General features: G+C 49.8%; 1 protein-coding gene across 3 annotated transcripts in view; it reads right to left on the bottom strand.

The window, feature by feature from the left end:
• LOC135907303 (uncharacterized) overlaps positions 1–23523 on the bottom strand; it is a 113383-nt gene extending 89860 nt beyond the window's left edge. For all 3 annotated transcript variants that reach the window (XR_010565962.1, XM_065438991.1, XM_065438992.1), the window contains exon 1: positions 23292–23523. Coding sequence is in view for 2 of the 3 variants with exons in the window: in XM_065438991.1 (XP_065295063.1) it covers positions 23292–23475 (184 nt within the window). In the remaining variant the exon portion in view is untranslated. The remainder of the gene's footprint in view (positions 1–23291) is intronic.
• Between the last annotated feature and the right edge of the window lie 433 nt (positions 23524–23956).

Here is a 23956-nt window from a genome sequence, read left to right as displayed (position 1 = left end):
AACGGGGCCACTCTTCATTGAACGGCTGTGTTTCTTTGATATCTGTGGATACAGGAAAAATAATTGATGTGGAAGCTTTGTCCAGCACATGCAAGTCATGCAAGATTAAGAGCAAACTGAATCCCACAAGCAGCGAATTCCTGGAATGGAAGGTGAACCACACAACATGTCATGCCAACCACACAGGCACTGCCGGTGGTATTGAGCCAGTTGGACTTTACCGCATGTTTGAGAGGTCAGAAACGACGCGCGGTTTGATATATGTACACTGCTATGGAGATGGAGCCTCGAAGAGCTACTCGACAGTGAAGGATATTTATTAACCAAATTGCGTGAAAAAATTTGAATGCATCCTCGTCGTCCTCTTGAAACCTTTCTTCGTCTACCATTTTATTTTATCTTCCTTCTTATATGTGACACACACACAGACACAAACACACACACACACCCATATATATATATATATATATGTGAGCAGAGTCAATGTGGTTAAGATGGCTGACGCGCTACAACACGCAGGAGCAAGAGTCTCGCGATCTTCTTCCTTTCTCTTGTTTTATTCTTCCGCAACAGGTCCCCCGGGTGCTGAAGTGCATTCTCGGCGCATGTTGGGCGAAGAAATGCCAGCGAAGTATGGCTTCAGCCTCGAGACGTACATGATATCACCAGGCGCTGAACTTGAGGACGGATTAAACTGTAAGGGCCAGATCTCGTAACTGACATATTTAACTTGACGTAACACTTCATAAGGCCTTGCGTAGCGAGAGAGATGCTTCTGGGAGAGGCCGACCCAACGACATGGTGACCAAAGGAGCACCCAAACATGTGGGGCGAACTTAACATCGCGATGGCACCGGTCATAACGCTATTTTTGTATATGCTTCAAGGCTAATAAACGAGATCGGGTGACTTTACGCGCCATGTAAGCGTGATCGATGACTTCACGAGCGTACTCAATTCCAACACGAGGCAAAGACGCTAGGATGGTGTCAAACGGCTATGTGGGGTGACGACCATACAAAATGTAAAAGGTTGAATATCCTGCGGTGACATGCCGGGACAAATTATACGCGAATGTCCCATAGGCCAGCATGGCATCCCAGTCGTGGTGATCCTTGGAGACGTACATCGACAGCACCTCTGTGAGTGTTCGTTTGAGACATTTCGTAAGACCGTTCGTTTGTGGGTGGTAGGTGGTGGTCAGCCTGTGCTCAGTGGAACAAGAACGGAGGAGGTCGTCGACAACTCGCACAAGAACGAGCGGGCGCGGTCTTTAAGTAACTGTCGATGTGCACCATGGTGGATAATGACGTCGTGAAGGAGAAATTCGGTGACGTCAGTAGCGCAATAAGTCGGCAACGCCTTTGTTATCGCGTAGCGTGTTGCATAATCAATAGCGATGGTGATCGGCTTATTCCCTCGAGTCGTCGTCGGAAAAGGGCCACACAGGTCAAGGCCTATGCGAAAGAAAGGTTAAAAGGGAACATCAATTCGATAGAGTCGTCCAACAGGTGGCAGGGGAAGTTCGTTTAGGCGCTGACACAATTCGCAAGGGGTGAAATAACGACGCTCAGAGTGGTAGAGACCCGGTCAGAGGAACCGCCCTCGTAGGCGGTCGTATCTACGCAAAACTCCAAGGTGTCCCGCCGTCGGTGAATCGTGAAGTCGTTCGAGAACGACGGATCGCAGTTGACGAGGACGGACAAGGAGAAATTCAGGGCCGTCATGGTTGATGTTGCGGTGGTAGAGGATGCCGTCGTGAAGCAGGAACATGCGGCACGTGCCATTGGTGTTGCCACATTGCACTGAGGCGATGATGGACTGTAAGGATTTGTCGCGTTGTTGTTCACAGTGCATATCGGTCAAGTCAGCAAAAGCCATCACGAAGGTCATACGATCATCCGCAACCGGATTAGGAGGATCCGCGGGGTTACAAGAGAGGCAGTCAGCGTCCTTGTGCAGACGTCCAGGTCACACCTGTAGTTGACAATAAACAAAAATTCCTGGAGCCGCAAAGCCCAGCGACCAAGCCATCTAGTTGCGTCCCGGCGGGAAGACTGTAAACAGACGGCGTGGCAGTCAGTAATGGCAGAAAACATGCGGCTGTACAATAATGGCAGGAACTTGACGACAGTTCAAAGTAAAGCCAAGTACTCCCGCTCGGTGATGGAGCAATTTTTCTCGGGAGCGGACAGCAGGAGGCTGGCATAAGCTATCGTGCACTCACTAAAATTCTGCCGTTGGGCGAGAGCCGCACCAATGGCGTGTCCGCTTGCGTTATTATTGACTTCGCTTGGTGCAGATGGATCAAAGTGGACAAGTATGAGAGGGGTTGTCAGAAACCCGATGAGAGCGGCGAACGCGTGAGCCTATTCCGGGCCCCATGAGAATGGCATGTTCTTCTTTAGAAGATCTGTCAAATTCCGAACAACGTCGGCGACGCTTTTGACGAAACGGCGAAAGTACGAACACAAGCTAGACGAAGCAGCGCACGTCAGAAGCAGAACGTGGCACAGAAAAACTGCGATCGACGCGAACTTTTTCTGGATCTGGTTGTACACCGGATGGGTCACGAGGTGTCCCAACACGGTAATCTGAAGGCGCTCGAATTGACATTTCGTGGAGTTCGGTTGGAGGCCGGCTTTTCGAAAAACCGCAAGATTCATAGCGAGTCGGGTAAAGTGGCTGGTGAACGTAGGAGAAAAAACAATAACGCCATCAAGATAACAAAAACAGGTGGTCCATTTGTAGCCTCGCAAAAGAGAGTCCATCATACGTTCAAATGTCGCAGGAGCATCGCATAGACAGAAAGGCGTGACTATGAACTGATATGAACCCTCAGGTGTGATGAAGGCTGTCTCCTCGCGGTCGATTTCATCAACTGAGATATGCCACTCGCCGAATCGAAGATCAGTGGACGAGAAGTATGCAGCTCCGAGCAAGCAGTCCAAGGCGTCATCGATGCGTGGTAGTGGGTAGACGTCTTTTGGCGTGATCTTGTGTAACTGGCGATAATCGGCGCTACAAGGCCAGGTACCATGCTTATTTTCACGAGGGTGACAGGCGAAGCCCAAGGGCTGGCTTATGTTTCGATGACCCCTTTCCGGAGCATTTTGCCCACTTTTGATCGGATGACTCTACCTACAGTATGCGGTATCCGATAGGGACGCCGATGAATAGGATTCGTGTCTGCAGTGTTTATACGGTGGTGAACAGATGTTTGGCCTAAAGGCCTGTCCCCGAAATCAAGGATGTCATTGTACGATTCGAGCAGGAGACGTATATGCATGGCCTGTGCAGAGGTGAGGTCAGGTGCAATGATTTAAGTTATCCGTTAGGGAACCATAGGTGTGAGCGGCGATCTGCCTTTTTCATGGCGCAACGGCGCATGCGCTTTGCCCTAGCGGATTAGTCGCGAAATCTTCTGGAAGGTACGCGCGCGTCGCCGCGCAGTGAAATGTTCTCCGAGAAGAAAAAAAAGCGCTCAGACGCACGCTGCTGCACATACTCGTGCCATGTATCGCGTTGAAATTCTACCAGCAGCTCTACGTGGTGTGGTGCCGAAATCGTGTGTAGCGCAAGACTTCGACTCAGCTTTAAAACAGTAGGATGGCCAGGGCTTCGTCCATGTAGTCTGGTCTAGGCCGTCAGCCATGTAGTTCCCGCCTTTCATTGATGGCTAGCAAACTTAACGAAAAACCCGTGCGTCACACTTGGGCGACACTTAAAGACATGATGTCGCTGATGAAATGTTCTTGCAGCGAGAAGCTCACGCTAACGATTGACTGCATATTAAGCACAGTGCGCCACTGAAACCATCATACCAGACCGACAATGACGGAAGTATTTACAGCCTAACAGATGAGCGCGAGTTGTTCTGCGACAAGATTTTTTGCCGATGGCACCGACAAAATCAGCGTGCCCACCATCATTCGACCGAACCCCACGCGATCGGCCCTTGAACCCACAACTGCATAGTGACAGCGTCTTTTCTTGTATATATATATATACTTATTTTCGCTTAAACTGAGTCAAACATGCCTACCCAGTTTAAATGCACGAGCTTCAACCCTCTCAAGCCGCGCATATGAAGTCTGAGCCAATGTTGATACTGTTCAGCGAAGGTTAAGCTTGGCGCTGTGGAGTTCGTGCGCCCCCTACCGGCGTTACTGAACTAAAATGTAAGCAGCTAGGACGAAGGAAGCTGCTTTTATAGTCCAGTTCTGGCCTTAGTGATTTGAAATCAACTACACTTGACTTCGCACAGCGCGTACACAATAAGTGGCAAGCGGCGACGTAGCGCTGTGCAAACATCTGTACCGTCACCGTGCGCGCAGGCTGCCGGTTGCATTCGCTACGTAGGTGGGTGTGTCTGTGCGTGTTGTTATGCCGACACATTTCTCAATTCCAGAGATTCGCTGTTTGCCTCGGCGTCAAACGGTAAACAAGAGACGGTGCATTCGCTATTGTAAGAGTTATAGGATGGTCTCACCACTGGCATCCAGTTGTAAGGTTTGTGGTCGCGGTTGTAGGTATTAGACGTAGCATGAACTATGTGGTAGTGGGCTTATCCCGTCGTCCAACGCACTCACGCTTGGGAGGTGGTTGTAGGGAGGAACTTGCTCTCATCGAGAACTAGTAGCACAGAGTTTATTGACATATTTCTATTAAAACAAGGGATACATTTAGACAGTCTAGCATGACTCCCAAATGGAGCATGCAAGACGAAGCATGCAGCACACGAGGACCAAGCTCCAAACACACCCAGCACACTGCTCACGAGCACGAGCATACTAGCAGCCGACAAACTGCTGCTTAAAAAGCTTCTGTCCTCCCTAGATCCCTAGGGGAAGGAAAACTGCTGTCCCACCTTTGTCCAATAGCACCGGCCATGGTCGTTGGGGCGTAGTCGACCCACCTTTGTGGAGGAGGGGTCACACACAGTTATGCAGGTTCTCGTAGCCAGGTGGTCACGCTTCCCCCAGCCGGCGCTTCTTAATTCCAGAGCTGGCTTTCTCCGGTAGTCGCCACGAGTGTCAGCAGACTGTGACGAATCCTGGGGCCCAAGAAAAAAGGTACCCCAAAGTACCCTTTTGTTAGAGAAGCTCTTCTTGCTGCAAATAGACAATGAAGGCCGCGGCAAATCAACGAACAATACATGGTCCACCAAATGTGGCGAGCCCTGCTGCCGTCGCCGACTCTTGGAAGAAGGCGCATGGTGGATTACCATTGCGGTAGTCGCCAGTTCTCGGAAGGAAGTTTATGGTTGGTTAGCATTGTCGCCTTCGCCGGTTCTCTGAAGGGCGCCACCACCGCAGGTCGATTGAAGCACCTGCAGCGGGCTGAGATAGCTTTGCAGAGCTGTACCGCTGCAGGCCGATCGTAACAGCTCCTTTATGGCCCGGAAAATCTCGACTGGTCAGTGCTGACAACCGCTCAGCAGGAAGAGAATGGCTGGCGAGCAAGAATATGGCTTTGCTGTCTGCAATACCTGCGAACTTGGATTGCCTTAAAGCATCTCACAACAACCGAAACAGAAGAGTCGATCCCGGCAACACAATATCACTCAGCGTGCAAACGCCAGGAATCAGCTGTTAACCCACCAGGATTCCTACCAAATTCATAGTGAAATGTTTTGCGCGCACATTCGACAAGGACACAGTGAAGGGGGACACATGAGCGCAGCACAATGCGTTGGCGGGCTCGCTGGTGCGGATCCATAAATACTTCTTTAGCGCAATACAACGTACACAAGAAAAGCGACACCCCCCCCCCCCCTCCCCCAGGACAAGGCGCTACTCTCAACTGGCATCATTTTATTGCGTCACTCCTTTATAGACAGCAGAAACTAGAGGAACATGCGCAGTGAGCACGATGTCCAGGAACCACCAACACCCGATGAAAAGAGCGCACTCATGCGACAGAGAAGATAGTTAAGCACAATGCGTTGGCGGGCTAGTTTGTGCGGATCCATAAATACTTGTTTAGCGCAATACAACGGACACAAGAAAGGCGACCAGGACAAGGCGCTACTCTCAACTGACATGATTTTATTGCGTCACTCCTTTATAGACAGCAGAACATAGAGTAACATGCACAGTGAGCGCCATGTGCAGGAACCGCCAACACTCGATCACAAGAGCGCACTGATGCGACAGGAGGTGCGACAGTAGAAGCCAACCGTCAGTTGCAATCACTGACAAAGAATTAGCTTTTTTTAAATACTGGTTGAAACTTTTTAATCTCTTTCTAATCTGTTTCTGTTTATACTGGCGACTCTTGTTGCACATGCTTAGTGCTGATAGCTGGGGTATATATGTTCTGTATCTTTCCGAAAATAAACAGTTGTGAGCAAGCGCTTCTGTGTCCCCCCTCACTGTGTCTTTGTCGATTGTGCGCGCAAAATATTTCACTATGAATTCGTACCAACTCGTCCAACTATCAGTTCTGCTGCACTTTCTATAAAAATTTCAACGCAAGCCGCGGAACTGGGGACCCCAAATTTTGACCCCGAAATTTGTCCCGCCAAAGCGAGCTTTCAAATTTCCGCTGAGTTCGACCAAACCTGACCGTCGCGCTGCACAAGAGTAAAGGTTTACGCAGAACTAAACAGAAGGCTCTCAACCACCAATACCCGAACATAAATTAAGCAGCCTATGTTCACGAACAGCCTGTTTTTACCCTATCGCAGTGGCGTACTTATCGCACGTTCTGGTGCCACGGAACAGTCTGGCCAACTCTACAGGTACGTAATCACAATCGCGCTAGCTTTGTGGTCCCTATTCCTAACGCGTACTTGCGTCGTACGCAACCTTTTCATCACGCCTACGTTTCTTCCTCCAGTCCATACAGGACACGTACCTTAAACGAACAACCAAACTTGCGTAACTTACGCACTCCGCCGAACCCTTAAGCAAATTCGTCTTCTAATTACTAGTTCTACGCCCACGTGCTAGAGAAGTAAGAACGATGTCGCCCTCAATACACACGAGCAACCTAGTCATAAACTTTCTGCTTCCCTACGTCCGCACAGGACATGCGCTAATGGAACTACGAACTCTTAGTACAAATCACGCACTTACTGAAATCCTACGTGCTGAACCTTAGAAAATAAAAAAAACACACGAAAAAGGAAGGTTAACTAATACACATGCGCGTTACGATAGGCCTCTTGTCGATAACCTTGACACTCAGGTTACACACACACAAAAAAAAAAGAAAGCCTATCTATTCAATAATGAACACCTCGCAAAATTAAATTTTTACACAAAATGCCTCTTTCAATTCTCCGAGCTTCTCAAGCGAAAATACAAACAAAGCTCATACGTTACACATTGAAATTCTAGCCTCAAATCGCGAAAATTTTCTAAATGCTCAAAAATATAAAATAAAACAAGATGTTTCACTTCTATGGAAGCTCTCTTGGCCTCCCGTTCCAAATGTTTGCGACTGACTCAAACGTTTGAGCTGTATTTGAGGTGGTCGCGATTCAAAAGCTACTCTGGCTACCGAAGAACAACAAAAGGGCTGACTCCCTATCAGCACCTCCAAGACGTTACAGCCTCCTGCCAATTTGCGTCCTGGCACCCCACTTTCAACATGAACTCGACTGACCGCCTCACGACACCCTACCACCTCATCTTGTCCTGCCACCTTCCGCTTCTTCGCACTACACGCTGAACTTCGAAAAGAACGACGGAACGATGAGGAACGTAACTGCCCTGTGCCCTTTGTCTGCGTCCGTGCAAAACATGCTTCTCGGTCTCTTTTTGACCGGTGACTCGAACGTGCTTGATGCGCACACGTCGTCAACGACGACCGCACCTTTCTTTTCCTCGCGCCCTGCTTCGGCTGCGCTATATTATTCACCGCATGCCGATCTTTACGGCGCTTCTTTCTATGGCGCTTTCTCTTTGAACTCCGTCTCATGCCACCTTCTCGCGCCTCGTCGGCCCGGATCGCTCTCCTACCCGCAAAGTCTGAGTGATTTTCATTTAAATCAACTCTCTCTTTGCATCGACTGGCGGACAGCTCCACCGACTCTGGAACAAAGCAACAGTCTTTACTCGAGCTATGCAAGTCACACTCCTTCGAACTGCCCTCTACTGCATTGCCCATTTCACGCTGTGCATCGACACACACCTCGTCGGTCTCGATCGCTCTCTCACCAGCACAGTCCGAATGATCCTTTACTTAATTACCCCTCTCTTGGCTACCTAGACTGGCGGACAGCTGCACCGATCCCTGAACAAAGCAGTTGTCTTCCCTTGAGCTACGGAGCTCGCCATCCTGCGAACTGCCCTCAACTGCATCGTCTAGCTTGAACTTCACTTCGGCACGCAGATCTGACTTGACATGGGTGCTCGTGTCTGTCGGGTCAGCAGTACTCCGTACTTCCTTAACGACCTCGCTAACATTACATGCGACGCACACACGCGGTGACTGTGCCAATTGATTCACAGCTGGCCTAGCTGTCTCTACAGTGTTCTGTTGGCACAGCACCTCGTCGCTCTCACTATGGCCTTTAACGGCCCCTGTTAACGCTTAGGCACCGTTAGTTGCTAGCACTTTGCGTTCACCTATGAACGTGTGGTTAATTTCGCAGGTACTGCTCCTTCTCTCGGCTTTCGACCAAAATCTGCTATCGAGTTCCTCCCACTTTCGCTGCGTCCAGCCTACAGATTTCTCAAGCTGTTGTTGTCCTCGTTCGATTTCCTGCTCGAAACTTTGAATCTCCTTGTTCAATGCAGCAGCGTACTGCCTCGTTACTTCTCTTAGGCCCTCTTCCTGCGAAATTCGTTTGTTTCTGCCTAGCTTCTTCCTGTTCTTGCCTAATTGCTTCATGTTCCCGTTTTTTGTTTAGAAGTTGGTTACCTAGATGTTCGATGAATTTTAAATCATTCATACTTTCGAGAATGGTTTTGCGAATTTCTGCTTCCGTGAAACCCTCCTCTACGTCTATCTCGAGATCTTCACACAACCACAACAGGTCAGATCTCGTCAAACACAATAGGACCATGGTCGTTACTTTAGGCTTCGGCTCTGCTGTCACGCAATACTTGCTGCGATATCCACGAAAATCAGAATACAAGTAAAAGATCCCCAGCGATTCAAATCCACAAACACAGAGAAATTGAAGCCTGGTAAATCCTACAGCCAAAACGAAATGCTTACCCACTGAAGCAGCACCATTCACCAGTCCTTCTTTGCCGTATCCAGTCAGTTGTAAGAGGTAATCAATCCCAAGTCGCCTCCAACTTGATCGGGATACCGGTCGGTCACTATGTCCCAGAGTCCGTGAGCTCTCATTGTTGTCTACGAGTCGCACGACGATCTAACCGCTGTCATCCAGCTGTAAGAGTTGGAGGTCGTAGGGAGGAACTTGGGAGTAACTAGGCGTACAGGATTTTATTTACATATTTACATTAAAACAAGGGATACATTTCGACAGTCTGGCGTGACTCCCAAATGGAGCACGCAAGATCGAGCATACAGTACACGAGCATGAAGCTCCAAACACACCCAGCACACTGCTCACGAGCACGACCACACTAGCAGCCGACAAACTGCTGCTTAAAAAGCCTCTGTCCTCCCTAGATCTCTAGGGGGAAAAAACTGCTGTCCCAGCTTCATCCAATCGCACCGGCCACGGTCGTTGGGGCGTAGTCGACCCGCCTTTGAAGAGGAGGGCTCACACACTCACATACGCACTTCGGATTCACAGAACCCGAGTTGAGCGGGTCCTCGTAGCCAGGTGGTCACGCTTGCTCCAGCTGGCGCCTCTTAATTCCAGAGCTGGCTTTCTCCGGTAGTCGCCACGAGTGTGAGCAGACTGGGACGAGTGCTGGGGCCCGAGGAAAAACGTACCGCAAATAACCCTTTTGTTAGAGAAGCTCTTCTTGCTGCAAATACACCATGACTGCTACGGCAAATCAGCCAACAATACACGGTCCGCCACACGTGGCCAGCCCTGCTGCCGTCGCCGACTCTCCGAAGAAGGCGAATGGTGGATTAACGTTGCCCTAGTCTCCAGTTCTCCAAAAGAAGTTCATGGTCGGTTAGCGCTGTCATCTTCGCCGGTTCTCTGAAGGGCGCCACCACCGCGGGTTGATCGAAGCACCTGCAGCGGGCTGAGATAGCTTTGCAGAGCAGTACCCCTGCAGGCCGATCGTGACAGTATGTTTACGGCAGCATAAAAGCCCGTCTCGCTCAGTTATACCAATGGTGTCAGTGATGGCATCTGCGTTTTCACGACAGAACACCACAGCCTATAAGTGAGCGCTTATGCCGAGTACAGTTTGTTCTGATTATGCTTTATGGCATACGCAAACTGAAGTATGATGGAGTTGAAGAAAGACGAGTATCAGTAATTAATTAAAAGCCCGTAATATACGTATCTGGATCAGAGTTGCCATTGTTTAAGTGGTTCGGCCACTCATATTGACTCATCTCTGCGTGGGACAACACGGCACATATGCGCAGAGATGTATGTTTTGCCATGTACTGACAATATTTCATATGAACGATGCATCTTTTCCGCCATATTTGAGGCTAACAACCATGTATGGCTGTAGATATCGATGTAAAGATGTGCACTGCGTTGATAAATCCGACGTGGAAGGCTGAGCTCGAAGACTTCTTGAATATGTGAAATGTCTGAATGATGTGTCGGAAGAATAGAAAGAGCGAGCTGCAAGTGCAGAAATCACCGACAATGAACTCCAAGGCAGCAGTGTCGGCAAAAGGAACTCAGTGTGCCTTTATCGGCCGCACTGTTTCCACAACAGCGACCTCGGGCCTCTTCACCCAGTAGTCGGCGAGTGCTAAATGCCAACAGGCACGACATGCTGACATGCTGCCGCGGAGAAGTAATCAATAATTATTCGGCATCCACGAAACGTACAACCGATGCGCACTCAACGTGGGCGCAGATACGCAAATCAACCGGGGAATTCCCCGGCACCCTTTGAAAACGTTTCCAGCGGCATGCGGCAGAGGGCAGCAAAATAAAATGAAAAAGGTGGAGTGGCGCTGATAAACAACTCTCGGCATTTAGACTCTCAATGTCAGATTCGGAAGCACTAGAAACGCCTGCTATGAACTTGCAGACCGGAAGCACTTGAGGGCACAGGCTGAAATTCTGAAGCGGGAGAACGGCGCCGTTATAAGTAACCGCGACGAGTGTATGCGGCAGAGCAACGTTCCGGTTCAAAAGCATGTAGACAATGGAGCGAAGCACACATTCAGCACCAGGAACGTGTGATTGGGCACTCAAAGTGACGGAAGTGACTGCCTCGGGTGATAAACGCACATACTAAAGCGAGCACACGTGTTGTGGGGCGGCTTCTCGAAGCATCGGCGAGTTGCCGCACTTTCAAATGAAGAACGCCGCTTGCACAGTCGATGAGAGCAGAATTATTGAATAAAAAGTCCAATTCAAGGATAACGTCGTCATAGCAGTTGTCGATCACAGCAATGTGAACAGAAGTAGGGTGGCCGCCTATACTAAACGCGCAGTACACATTCCAAGAACAACCAGCACGCCGCCTTCGGCCACATGAAGCACTTGTGCAGCTGCTGGCGTCAGGACGTTTAAACATCTTCGCAGGCTAGCACTCATCACTTAACACGTAGGTTCCAGTGTCAACGAGTGCTTGGATAGGTACGCCGTCTATTTTAACATCAATTGCACTTCTATTTGTGGGCACAGACCGAATATTTGCTGCTAGTAGCAGGCAATGCAGCACCACCTCCGAGGGCTGCATTTCTTAATTTTCCGAAAGGGGGGGCCGAAAGCCCACGGGTACGAAAGGCGACGCGTTTGCGGTGAACGAGACTGGTGTCCGCGCGGCGAGAGTGAGCGATTGTACCACGTGTTCCAAGCAGAGTTGTCGGCGCTGTTAGACTCGGCGGTGGGCAAAACATTGCGGGCGTTTCCATTAATATGGCTCAGGTTGGTCGGCGTGCGAGGTGTTCAAGGCCACGAATTTCGACAGTATCAGGTGGCATAACCGATGCGGCGACAGGTGAAACATATCGGCTGGTCGTCCGCAGTTCTCCACTCAGATGGGTTGCGATAACGCGGAGAGAAGCTTCGAGGTGGAGCGAAAAAAGTAGAAGGGCGTTCGTTGGCTCTGGGGTTGGCGAAAGCACAGACAGAATGTAGACCAATGTTTTCAAGTTCCTAGCGAACGATGGCTTGTACGAGGGGAGCTGAAAGAGGGATAGCATCAGGGCCACGCAAACAGAAAGCTGCGGGTGCCATCGCATCCAGTTCACGTCGAACGGTTCGCACGACGTCTTTTGATGGCGACGCATGCTGCTGTACAGGATGATCTTCCCACGTCGATGTTGCGGCAGTATTGGGAAGTCTGGTGAATGGGTGCAGGACGCGTCGGATTTTGGTCTGCTCGAATTGTCGACACTCTTTGATGATAGCATCAATGGTAGAGCAGCTTTTGCTCATGAGCAGATTAAAGGCGTCGTCAGCGATTCCCTTGAGCACATGCCCTACCTTCTCAGTTTCTGTAATGTCGTGATCGGCTTTACTACAAAGCGCGAGCACGTCCTGGATATATGAAGCATAGGACTCTGTGGGGGATAGGGCACGAGAGGCCTGTTCCTACTTTGAAGCAATTTTATGGCTGGCTTGCTTGCGAAACAACAATTTCTCTTTGCATTGGTCCCAGCTGGTTAGCTTCTCTTCGTGGTTTTGGTACCACAACACTGTCGTGCCTCTTAGGCAGAACAACATGTTCGCTAGCATAAGTGTATGGTCCCATCCTTTGATTCCATTCACGAGTTCCTACATAGCCTCCCACTCTTCAACGTCGGGGCCATCGGTTCCGCAGAAAGTTTCGGGATCCTTGGGTTGCACAACCACAACCGAAGGGAACAGCGACGTAGCATGTGACGGTGACGTTGGAGGCAGCGAGGACGTTGATCCCACGTGCTCACCGTCATTCATGGTGGGGACGGTGATGCGACGTCCACTGCGGAGATCCATTTCGAGCCGTGCTACCCCGCACCTCCACCAATATGTTACGGGAATGTTGGGTGCATAGACAGACTGTATTTACAATACATATTGTGAGACAGCTGTTGAGTCTCAACGGTTTTATTTCACAGGTAGTGCGATGAAGACGACGACGCTGGTCATGATGATGAATATATACAGATGAAGAAGAGAGAGAGAGAGAGGGCTCTTTATTAGAAAAACAGAGAATTTTGCCGGCGCGTATATAACCGCTGGCATGCTACTCTGTATAGGGATGGGGAATGGGATTAAAAGATTCCAGATAAGAGTGGCAGAAAAAAAAAGGATAAAAATAAATATGAAATGTCCGACTGGACCTGATACTAATTTTTACAGGTGACACGGCGGGTAAATTTAGGCTTTTGTATAGGAAGGATGCAATTCTTAAAGCTTTCCTATTTGACCAATTTCTGTCAGGTATTGGAACAATAAATCCAAAACCCGTCGCTGTTTCGAAGGGCCGGGCATTGGACCTAAGATGGTCGGTAACGTTAACGGTTCGGGGCAAATCATGTCCATTTGGTGCTCAAAAAATTGTCTCTCGTCGCGGTACGCGGGGCATTCTAGTAATACGTGCTCAAGATTAAGGGGTACTATATTGCTCACACAATTTCCTCCGCGCGTGGAAGCGGCCAACCTGGCCGCTGGTTATGGCGGGAAACGCCGCATGAAAGGCTGTAAACGCGAATCATGCACAACCTCTGTGGCACAGTAGCAGCCATCCAAAGGCGGAACAACTGGAATGGCACGATAGTTAACTGGCGAAGTCTGTTCCCGAACAATGTGGGGCCCGAGAAAACGGGACTGAAATTTCTCGCACAATCCAGGCGCGCGAACTGGTGTTTACCGTAACACTTCGTCTCCAGGGTGGCAGGAAATGACATGGTGAGATGCATCACAGCGAATTTTGCGGTCTTGCTGACTGGCGTCGGTGTTGAGGCGTGCACATTGGCGACACCGGGCAATGAACGAAATGAGCTGCTCACACACTGAGGTGGACGAAGGCACGGGGACACCGAAGAAAGAAACGTCGAGGATAGAGATTGGTTGGAGGCCATAGACAAGAAAAAAGGGCCAGCCCCCCGTAGTGCGTTGGATGCCCATGTTGTATGCGAAAGTGACGAATGGCAGAATGACATCGCAATTAGTCTGCTCAGAGTTGATGCATATTAACATGCCAGACAGCGTGCGATGAAAGTGCTCTGTGAGACCATTAGTATGAGCGTGGTAGCTGGAAGTCGTTTTATGGATGGTATTGGACGCACGGAGAACATCGTCGAAATGTTTAGAGAGAAAGGTCCTGCCGCGGTCACTCAAAAGAACACGTGAGGCTCCGTGCCATAAAAAGATGGCTTCCAAGAAAAAGGCTGCTACCTCCGCTGCAGATCCCGAAGATAGTGCGGATGTTTCAGCGTACCGTGTCAAGTGGTCTAGAGCTGTGACAATCCATCGTTTACCGCCAGTGGTTAAGCGTAGCGGTCCACAGAGCTCAAGACCAACGACTGCAAAAGGAGCTTCAGGATCCGGGGCAGGTTGGAGCAGTCAAGCCGGAGGTGAGGTCAGCTGTTTGCGGTGTTGGCAGAGCGAACAGGAAGCCACGTATTTCGCTACGGTGGCTGCAAGTCCAGGCCAAGAGAAGCGGCTGCGAATTCGCTCATAGGTTTTATGGAAACCAATGCGACCGGCAGTGGGATCGTCGGAAAGGTCTCTAGTATCTGGGTTCAAAGTGATCGGGGAACGACAGGAACCCAATGATGTCCTTCGGGATGAAACACATACCGGTATAATATCAAATTTTCGATCTTGAAATTCTTGAACTTCCGACGGACCCGAGCATTAGGTGTGCGAGATGATCCGCGAATACGTTCCATAAAGGAGTGGCAGTAGGTGTCATTACGTTGGCTAGTGGCAAATGTATGAGAACGGCTGGAAGGGAGCCGGTCGAGAGCTGCGAACAAAGGGAATGCAGGCGACGCGCCCTGCGGTTTCCTCACGGGAGGTGGTAAGCCAGCAGCGTTTGAGGACCGTGGTAGGGGACAACGAGAGAGAGCATCGGCATCCTGGTGTTTCTTTACAGACTTGTATGTGACGTCAAAGTCGTATTCTTGTAAACGAAGTATCCAATGACAGAGAGGTCCCGTTAAATTCTTTAGCGTCGTCACCAGCACAGGGCGTGGTGATCAGTAACGACCGTAAAGTGGCGGCCATGCAGATAAGGCCGAAATTTTAGGACGGACCAAACAACGGCGAGACACTCTTGCTCGGTAATAGTATAACTTTTCTCTGCAGCTGTTAGCGTGCGACTTGCGTATGCAACCACACGTTCTTCAGAATTTCGCTGACGTTGCAGAAGAACAGCGCCGATACCGTGTCCGCTGGCGTCAGTATGTAGAAGAGTGGGTGCGGTGTTGTTGAAATAACAAAGCACAGGTTCGTATGTGAGGGCACGCTTGAGGTCGTCTAAAACAGTTTGGCATTCGTCCGACCATACGTAGGGAGCTCCAGAAGGAAGGAGTTGATGGAGCGGCGCCGCAATGTTGGCAAAGATACGTATGGAGCGCCGGAAATACAAGCTAGGCCAAGGAAGCTACGCAAGTTTTGGCGCGTTGAGGCCTGGGGAAGCGGAGGACAGCGGTAATCTTGTCGGGGTCGGTTCGAAGGCCCTCCTTGCTGACAAGGTGTCGGAGTACTTTAATAGTTTTGCTGGCGAAGTGACACGTTTTTGTATTGAGCTGAAGGTCAGTTGAATACAAAAAGGTCGTCGAGGTGATGCAAGTGCTGATGGAAGGTCAACGAAAATATGATGATGTCGTCAAGGTAACATAAGCAAGTCTTCCACTTTAGGTCCCGTAGTACGGTGTTAATCATCCACTCAAATGTGACGGGAGCATTACACAGGCCAAAAGGCATTACGTTAAATTCGTAAAGTCCATCGGGTGTGGCAAAGGCGGTTTTCTCCTTGTTTGCTTCGTGCATGGGGATTTGCCAGTATCCGGAGCGTAGATCAACGCTGGAGAAATGCTCTGCGCCTTGTAATGAATCTAACGCATCATCGATTTGGGGCAGTGGATATATATCTTTGCGGGTTATCTTATTCGAGGCACGGTAGTCTACGCAAAATCGCACTGAGCCGTCTTTCTTACGCACCCAAACAACAGGTAACGACTAAGGGCTTGAGGATGGGTGGATTATGCTACGTTTCAGCATGTCGGCAATGTTGGTATCGATGATCTGGCGTTCAGCCGAAGAAACGCGATATGGACGCCGGCGCATGATAGAAGTTCCATCTGTGTGTATGCGATGAGCCGTCGCAGAAGTCTGTCCCAGAAGAGGAGAATGGACGTCGAAGAAGTCTTTATGCTTGGATAACAACGCCCGTAACTCCCCTGTCTGCTGCGGCGTTAGATCGGAGCTGATGGTACTTGCCAGAAAAAAAAGTAGGGAACGGATCTCTAGCTGTGGGTGGTTGTGAAACAGTAGTAGTCGAGGTAAGCACAGAGACAGGCTGAGTGTCCAAGAGGCACATGATAACGGCGCCTTTAGAAAGCAGGACTGGCTCAGTCGTTGTGTTGAGTGCAGCCAAAGTGGCCGTGCCGTTGGTGAAGCGAACAAGGTTGGGTGCCAGAGCGATCCCTTGGGATAAGCAACGGGCTGACGCTACAACTAAAACGTCACCATCGGTGATGTCAGAGTTAACTACAAGTTGTTCGCTGCCAGGGGGCACCATACAATCGTCAGCAGTTCGTAAGCGAAGGCGCGGTTCGTGCACGTCGTCGGAATTGTCGGTCTCTGTCAAGTTAACGAGGCGTTGACGGCAGGAGATGACAGCAGACGCAGAAGAAAGTCCCACCCTAGTATAAGCATGTGAGCACAGGAAGTCAACATTGCGAACTGGATATGGTGGCGTATCCCGTCGATCGAAACTCTAACAGTTCATTGCCCCGATGGCCGAATAACAACATTATTTGCACCACGAAGAGCTTCACTGTAAGGCGTAGTAATTTTGCGCAGGCGAGAGCACAAGCCAGCGTGAATAATACAAATAGCGGCTCCCGTATCAATCAATGCTAGGACTGGTACACCTTCTGCAGACACGAGTAAAGTATTGGCCGGTTACGCTGGAGGAATTGTAGTCTGTGCAAGCCATGCAGCTTTCCCTTCAAAAACTGCACCATCTAGTTTTGCGATCGGTAGTCAGGAGTGCGGGTGCCCGGTTTCAGGGGTGATGTCGAACGTCGGAGAGGGGAGGGCGAGCGGCGGCGCCCTGGACGGTAATTGCGAGGCGCTTCAGGAGGTGCAGAAAGTGAGCGTGGGGAGAGCCGGCGCTGGAAAGGACTCGGAGGAAGCAACAGGTCTCTCTCATAAATATCGTAGCCACGGCGTTTGTCCTGTTGTCGTCTTCGGCAAAAACGCGATATCTGCCCGCGAATACCACAATAATAACAAATGGGGCGGGGCGTAGGCCGGGTAGTGTAATATGCTGTGGCAGGCGGACGGGGTGGTAGCGTCGCCAGATGGTTGGGACCAGGAGCAGAAGCAGGAGGCTCTGTCTGAACGAACGCTGGTTGCATAGCCGAAACCTCAGCATACGAGGTGGATGGCGAAGGAGGGCCACAGCTCGCAGCGCAGGTCATGGAGGACAGCTCCTCTTTGATCATATCGCGCAGGCCAGGAACCGAAGGCTGAGGCTGGAGAACGGGAGGGCTGAGCAGGCCACATGCTTGGAGCTCTTCGCGTATGAGAGTCCGAATCAGCATACGCAGGTCCGTATCCGACGAAGGAGGCGCGTTACCGGCGACAGGTTGTAAACGGATGGCCTGCAGTGCGTCCAGGTGTTGGCAAGTCACAATCACATCGTTAACGATATTTGAATTCTTGATCGCCAGTGCGTTGAACTCGACGTGGGCAATGACCTTTAGGATATGACGAACACGATCAGATTCCATCGTGGTGGCGTCAGCACGGCGACAAAGGGCGAGGACGTCCTCGATATAAGAGGTGTATGCTTCCCAGGGAAGTTCCGTGCATCCATCAAGCTTTTTCTTGACGACCTCAGAGTGGACGTTGGGTACGCCAAAAATCTACCGAAGCTGGTGTTTGAATGCCGCCCAGTCAGGCAAGGTCCTCTCATGGTTGAGAAACCAAGTCCTGGCAACGTCAGGGAAGTAGAATGCGACGTTGCAAAGCTTGTGCATATCATCGCACCAGTTAGACTCATTCACGTGGTCATAACTGTCCAGCCTGCCATCAAAATTGTCACTGTGAAGGCCAGCGAACATGGTGGGATCGCGCTGCCGCGTGCTGACGGTCCAAGAAGGAACGGCCTGTGGGGCAGAGACGATGACGCCGGAAGCTCCTAGAGGATTTTCTTGGGGAATCCTGGTGGAGAGGCGGAGCAAGCGGTGACCTGAACGAAGCTCCAGGGAAACTCGAAGGCATAGAGGACCAAGGGATCGAAAGCAGCCTCCACCACTTGCGAGACAGCTTTTAAGCCTCAACCGCTTTATTTCACAGGTCGCGCGCTGAAGATGATGACGCTGGTTGTGATGATGAATATATACAGATGAAGAAGATGAAGGGGTAATATAATGCTCCCAATATAAAAGCAGAGTCAGTGTGGTTAAGATGGCTGACCAGCAACAACACGCAGCCGCCAGCGTCTCGCAATCTTCTTCTCCCTTTCTCTTCTTTTATGCTTCCGTAACAATACGCACATTTATAGATGAAATATTTAGCCTCGTCTAGTGCCCCCAGCAGAAAATCTACAAATTAAGTATGCCATGAAATTACAGTAGATCCATTTGCGCGCTTCATGCTGGAACACACCGCGGTTTATCTTTCGGCCCTTGTGGCAATTGCTGGAACTTGAGAGTGTGCGGGGCCGGCACGTACCTGGGGGGGGGGGGGGGCGCCCCCCCCCGAAATTAAGCGGCATACCTCTCCCCCCCCTTCCCCGCCCACGACACCACTCCTCACACACATTCCTAAAGCGCCGCCAAATGAATGTTCATACTTCATAGCTATTTGGCGGTCAACATTTTGCTGTCTTTTCACTCCTTTTGGATGGCGGTAGTTATCGGCATCTCCTGGGGTGTGAAGACCTGTTTTCTTATAGAATAGGTGCCCGCGCGAATAATTCGAGATGCGTTCAGTAGTCACCACCTATTCAACCGACACGCGCATTGCTGTTGCTTCATTAGTTCAACTCAACCTTCTTTGTTTAGACTGATTCAAGGACCAAGAAAGGGATTCGGTTCATAGTTAGCTCGTCTGCATGCGCCAGAAACGAGTTGCAGCCGGACAAAACGCCAGTTGCGTTCAACTTGTCCTTTTTCTTCTTTATTTCGTCGAGCGATGGCTGGCCGCGATGGTGGCAGATTCTCGGAACCATATAACCGTGATATGGGCTAGATAAGGTGAAAAATATAATAATGCGAAACAGCGTCCATCATCAAACCCTGCAATAAATCTTCAACCCATAAGTGATATGACTGTCACCCATTCGAGAAAAACCTAATCTGGTTTTTCTCGAATTCCGCAGGACTTTTCGTGCAACTTGGCAATTGGAAACAAGAGTGACAAGGAGTTGAGAAATGACGCGATCTATTAAGAGAGAAAGCCAAGGCAAGAGCCAAACGGGAAGGAAAAGCGAAAATTAACAAATTTAACCGTTGTTTGTGAAAATAATTATGGATCAACATCTTTCTATTTGAGAACGAAGTAGAGAAACGCCTGAAGTGGAGAACAATTCTGTGCGTTTTCAATGGCACTTCTAAAGTTGCCAGTCGAGCCACCTGACGTAGCCTCTTCTCTGCTATGCTTGTGCATAGGTGTTTTTCTAACCTTCCGCGGTGGGCGCAGTACGTCTATAACCGCAGCGTCCTGCGCTCTACACGGTCATACGGGGCTGGCCGCCACACAACGTTACGCAACTTCCCAAAAAACAATACGAGTGATTGTTCCGCAGTTGTATATTCCTGTATAATTCTTCCCCAGCTAATTACAAAATATATTCGGATACAACTCAAGTATACAGCTAAGCCCCGCACAAGCCCTCATAACTGCCACCCACTGTTACTACGCGAGGTTGCAAATAATTCGTACTACAAACTTCTCCTGTTACCCAGATCAGGCGGTAACCGCAAAAATAAAATAATTAGCCTGTAAATTTATGCTTTTCCCTCCCGTATTATTTTCGAGTGGCGAATGCCTAATTCGTTATTGAACTGAAAAAAAAAATGCTTGCTTAGCTGCAACTATGCAGTATATTGTCATGTTGCACATCAGTTGGTACTGAAGTTTCATGAGTAAAACGGGTTCAGCACTGAAATGAACTGTACCACAGACTTTTGAAGAATAATATAATTAATTACGGAGTTTCACGTGCCGAACCCATGAGGCATGCCGTAGTGGGGGACTCCGGACCACCTGGAGCCTGCGGCCGCTGCGGCCGCAGCGGCCGCAGCGGCCGCAGGCTGGGATTCAATCCCGTGATTGCGGCCGCTGCGGCTGGGATTCAATCCCGTGACCTCATGCTTTGCAGCCCAACATCATAGCCACTAAGGAACCATGGAAGGTAGACTTTTGAAGAGTGAAATGCTCAGACTCTACACACTTTATCCATGTCTGTTGAACACCTCATTGCTGTCGTCGATGAAAAGACGCTTCAAGAACGACAGACGTTCTGGAAGTATCAAGTACGACGCCATTTTGAAAAGACCGCAAGAGGACGATTTTGTTTGCTTATGTGTTCGGCTGGTGGAGTAACACTACCCCGCGTGGACCATGTGCCTTGGTTGTCAACTGCTGTTTCTTTTAGGTTGTATGCTACCACAGAAATATTTACAGTTTCGCTTTTTTAATTGTTCTTGGCAATGTTCTTCCTACGCTTCTTTCCTGTGCGGGTGCGTTTGATGTGGATCCATGTTTGCGTAGTAAAGGAGACGTGTAACTCACAGGCGTACCTGTGAGTTACACCTTATTTTATTTCTCTTTTGTGGGTTTAGGCGTCTTTAGGGCGAATGGCGGGCGTTATTAACATTTGTGCTAGTAAAGCTACCCCCCTCCCCCATCGACATAGAAAGGTTACCTTAGGTTGCCTGCCCCCCCTCCCCCGAAAGGAAATCCTGGGTACGTGCCTGGTGCGATGCCTGACAGAAGTATAGACCGTTTCAATGGGTGAGGAGGATAGGGCGCGAGGAGAGCCTTTCCTCCTCTCTGGCTTGGGCGATCCGGCGCGGCGCTGCTTGAAAGTATTGCTGTCGCGTGCTGCGGAACGATTTTGAGATGTTTTAGATGGTACTTTGTGAAATTTACGCCGTGTCCGTTCATATAAGGTCGTCAGAGAAGCCTTTCGGTGCATTGGTAGATACAGTAGGCGGAAATATCTTTTGGGGGCACAAAAATGTGACGCGTTTTATCAGCCGCGGTGTACGCACATTATCAGTCGCAGTGTGTGTATGTGTTGTGAACTATTTTGCTTATATCGGTTTTAATTCAACAAAGAAAACCGGTGTCTCTGTATTAACAGCACGAGATGGTAAATCTGCTCAATATCTGATCGCTTGGCGTAGGGAGGAAAACATAAAGCATAAGAGCGCATGCTCGTGCACGGCCAACCTAAGGCAACCACGAAACATCTAAGCGGCCGGCGCAATCAAATATTTGTGATGCACCGGCATCGTTCTCGCGCATTTAAAGTCTAGTAGGCTTCAAATTACCATATGTCTACGCTAGCCTTCCTGCATGAGGCCGATGGCGCTGCTCAACACAGCGATCACTGCGGTTGGTGAACCAGCATGGTACGTATCTAAGCTGTGCGCTTCGGCATTGCGTTTTTGGCCTGATATATGAGGGATTGCATAAAAAGACTGTGATGCCTATTTATGAGGACAAAATTTCCGTAATGCGTGTGAGTGCGTCGTAGAGAATGGAACGAACACGACCGAAAAAGAAATTCGGTTATCTTCCTCTTTCTCGAAAAAGAAAGAGAAAGCGGCCTAACGCCGCAATAGTGCCTCGGATATTCACGCCGCACAACGGTTATAAATATATAACCGCTGATACGGTATGCTTGGACTATGCGGTATATAGAACAAATATATATGTAATCCAGCACCTACCCCTGCTTAGGATGCTCACGCAGTTGGTAAACAGTCTCTTTGCTGGACAAGCGTAATTCAGACTGTAAGGTATGCTGCTATCACTTGCCAAAACTATTTTATTCAGGGGCGGAAACCTCACCCATCGAACCAAGTAGTCACGCAATCTAACCTGCATCGAACAGTTTGAACGCTTGTCAGAGTATAACATAACAGCTCCTATCGTAGCAGAATGGTACCCATGCTCACGCTGTTACGATCGTCGCGTATGTTTCATGGCTCCTAAACCGCAGCTTAGAAATAGAGGATAATACTGCAATAAGATCACATTAGTGACTGGAACATTCAGAAATTCACAATTCATCTCCAAGGCTGATTGTAGACTCGAATATGCGCGCACACATCGCGCTGCGTGTTCCGTCCACCTCAACGCCTGTAGGAATTTCGGCCATGACGCCTTAAACCACTTCAGCACGTCTCACAGAACCGTTTACCACGTAGAAGACGCACGTCATACTAAACAGACCGCACGACCGCGAAAACAAACGCCAGAACCTGCCACCGAGCGTATACCTGCCATGCAAAAGACCGCTTTCACCCAAGCCAGTATGGCGCTGCTCATAGGAGGCGCCAGTGCGTTCACAATATGGCGGCGCCTACGAAAAAAACGGTCTATACAGCTTCGCTGTAAAAATGAAGGAAAGGCAGGTAGGTCGAACGAACGCGGGTCCGGTTTCCTACACTACGACGGGGAAATTGGGTGATGTAATCAAAAGAAAGAAAAGAAAGGGAGGGAAGTCAGACACAAGTGTTCGCTAGCAGTGCGATTTGCAGGTGTCCATCACGGCTAAAATGGGTAACTGAGGCGAGTCGATTCCGTTAACGGTAGCAATGATCACATCAGTTTGTATGCCTGTGACGCGTGTGGTCATTTCCAAGGATCTTTACCTCGGAAAACGCTGTTATCTGGTTGGTGTATCACACTCTAAAGAACGTCGTGTGTAATGTCATAACAATCACAAAAGGACTAAACGCGGTTGCTTGTTTTTAGTACAGTTGCATGAGTCACAGGTGTGAGGTGCCAAATTAAAGCATATTGGGTGCGACAGGGATGCAACAAACGGAGAAAGCATGATACAGAAGTTCAACCTCACCGTCGAATTCGTCCTGCAACCCTTCGGCAATGGCGCTCATGGCACGTTCGCGTTTGTCCTTGTCGCGGTAGTCGGGGTGGCGGCTATCCCACAACAGCCGGTTCTCCTCGTAGAGGCCGATCAGTCGTGCCTCCTTGTCCGATGTCCAGCGCTGGTTGTGACGGTCCGTGAAATATTTATCCATCGTCACGTACAAGTAACCTTTCGCTCTGGCACACCTGTCTTCTTTGAAGCAAACATAGCTTCCGACTGAAAACTTAAGGAACGCCTAGTAGCTAGCGCCGGGAGCGTCTCGCACAGCCTGAGCCATGAGCTGCCGTTATGCAGCGCGCGCCCTGCGTTTCGAACGCAAGACGCGCGATCCGGACCAGCCGTGCCTGAGCTATGTGGCCTATCATTGGCGTGGGTGCGCGGCAGACAGCATGAAATAAGTTTCAGAGACGACGTCGCAGTCGCTCACTCAGCCGGCTTCCTTGGCGTATGCTTCTGTTTCTCTTGCGCATCTTTCGTAAACGGTCATCTGCATGAACAGAGCTGGGAGAACTGAGAATCGCGAGCACAGAACTCTGGAAAATTCAATGACTTGTTTCCTAATGCACAGGGCAAAAATATTCATTTTTATTTGTTCTATCAACAGCTTCGAAGGTAACGGTAACGACACTGTT

This window comes from Dermacentor albipictus, chromosome 7, assembly GCF_038994185.2.
Source record: "Dermacentor albipictus isolate Rhodes 1998 colony chromosome 7, USDA_Dalb.pri_finalv2, whole genome shotgun sequence".
Taxonomy (NCBI): Eukaryota; Metazoa; Arthropoda; class Arachnida; order Ixodida; family Ixodidae; genus Dermacentor; species Dermacentor albipictus.
Note: the sequence above shows the minus strand (reverse complement) of the source record. Positions and strands in the feature narration are given on the sequence as shown.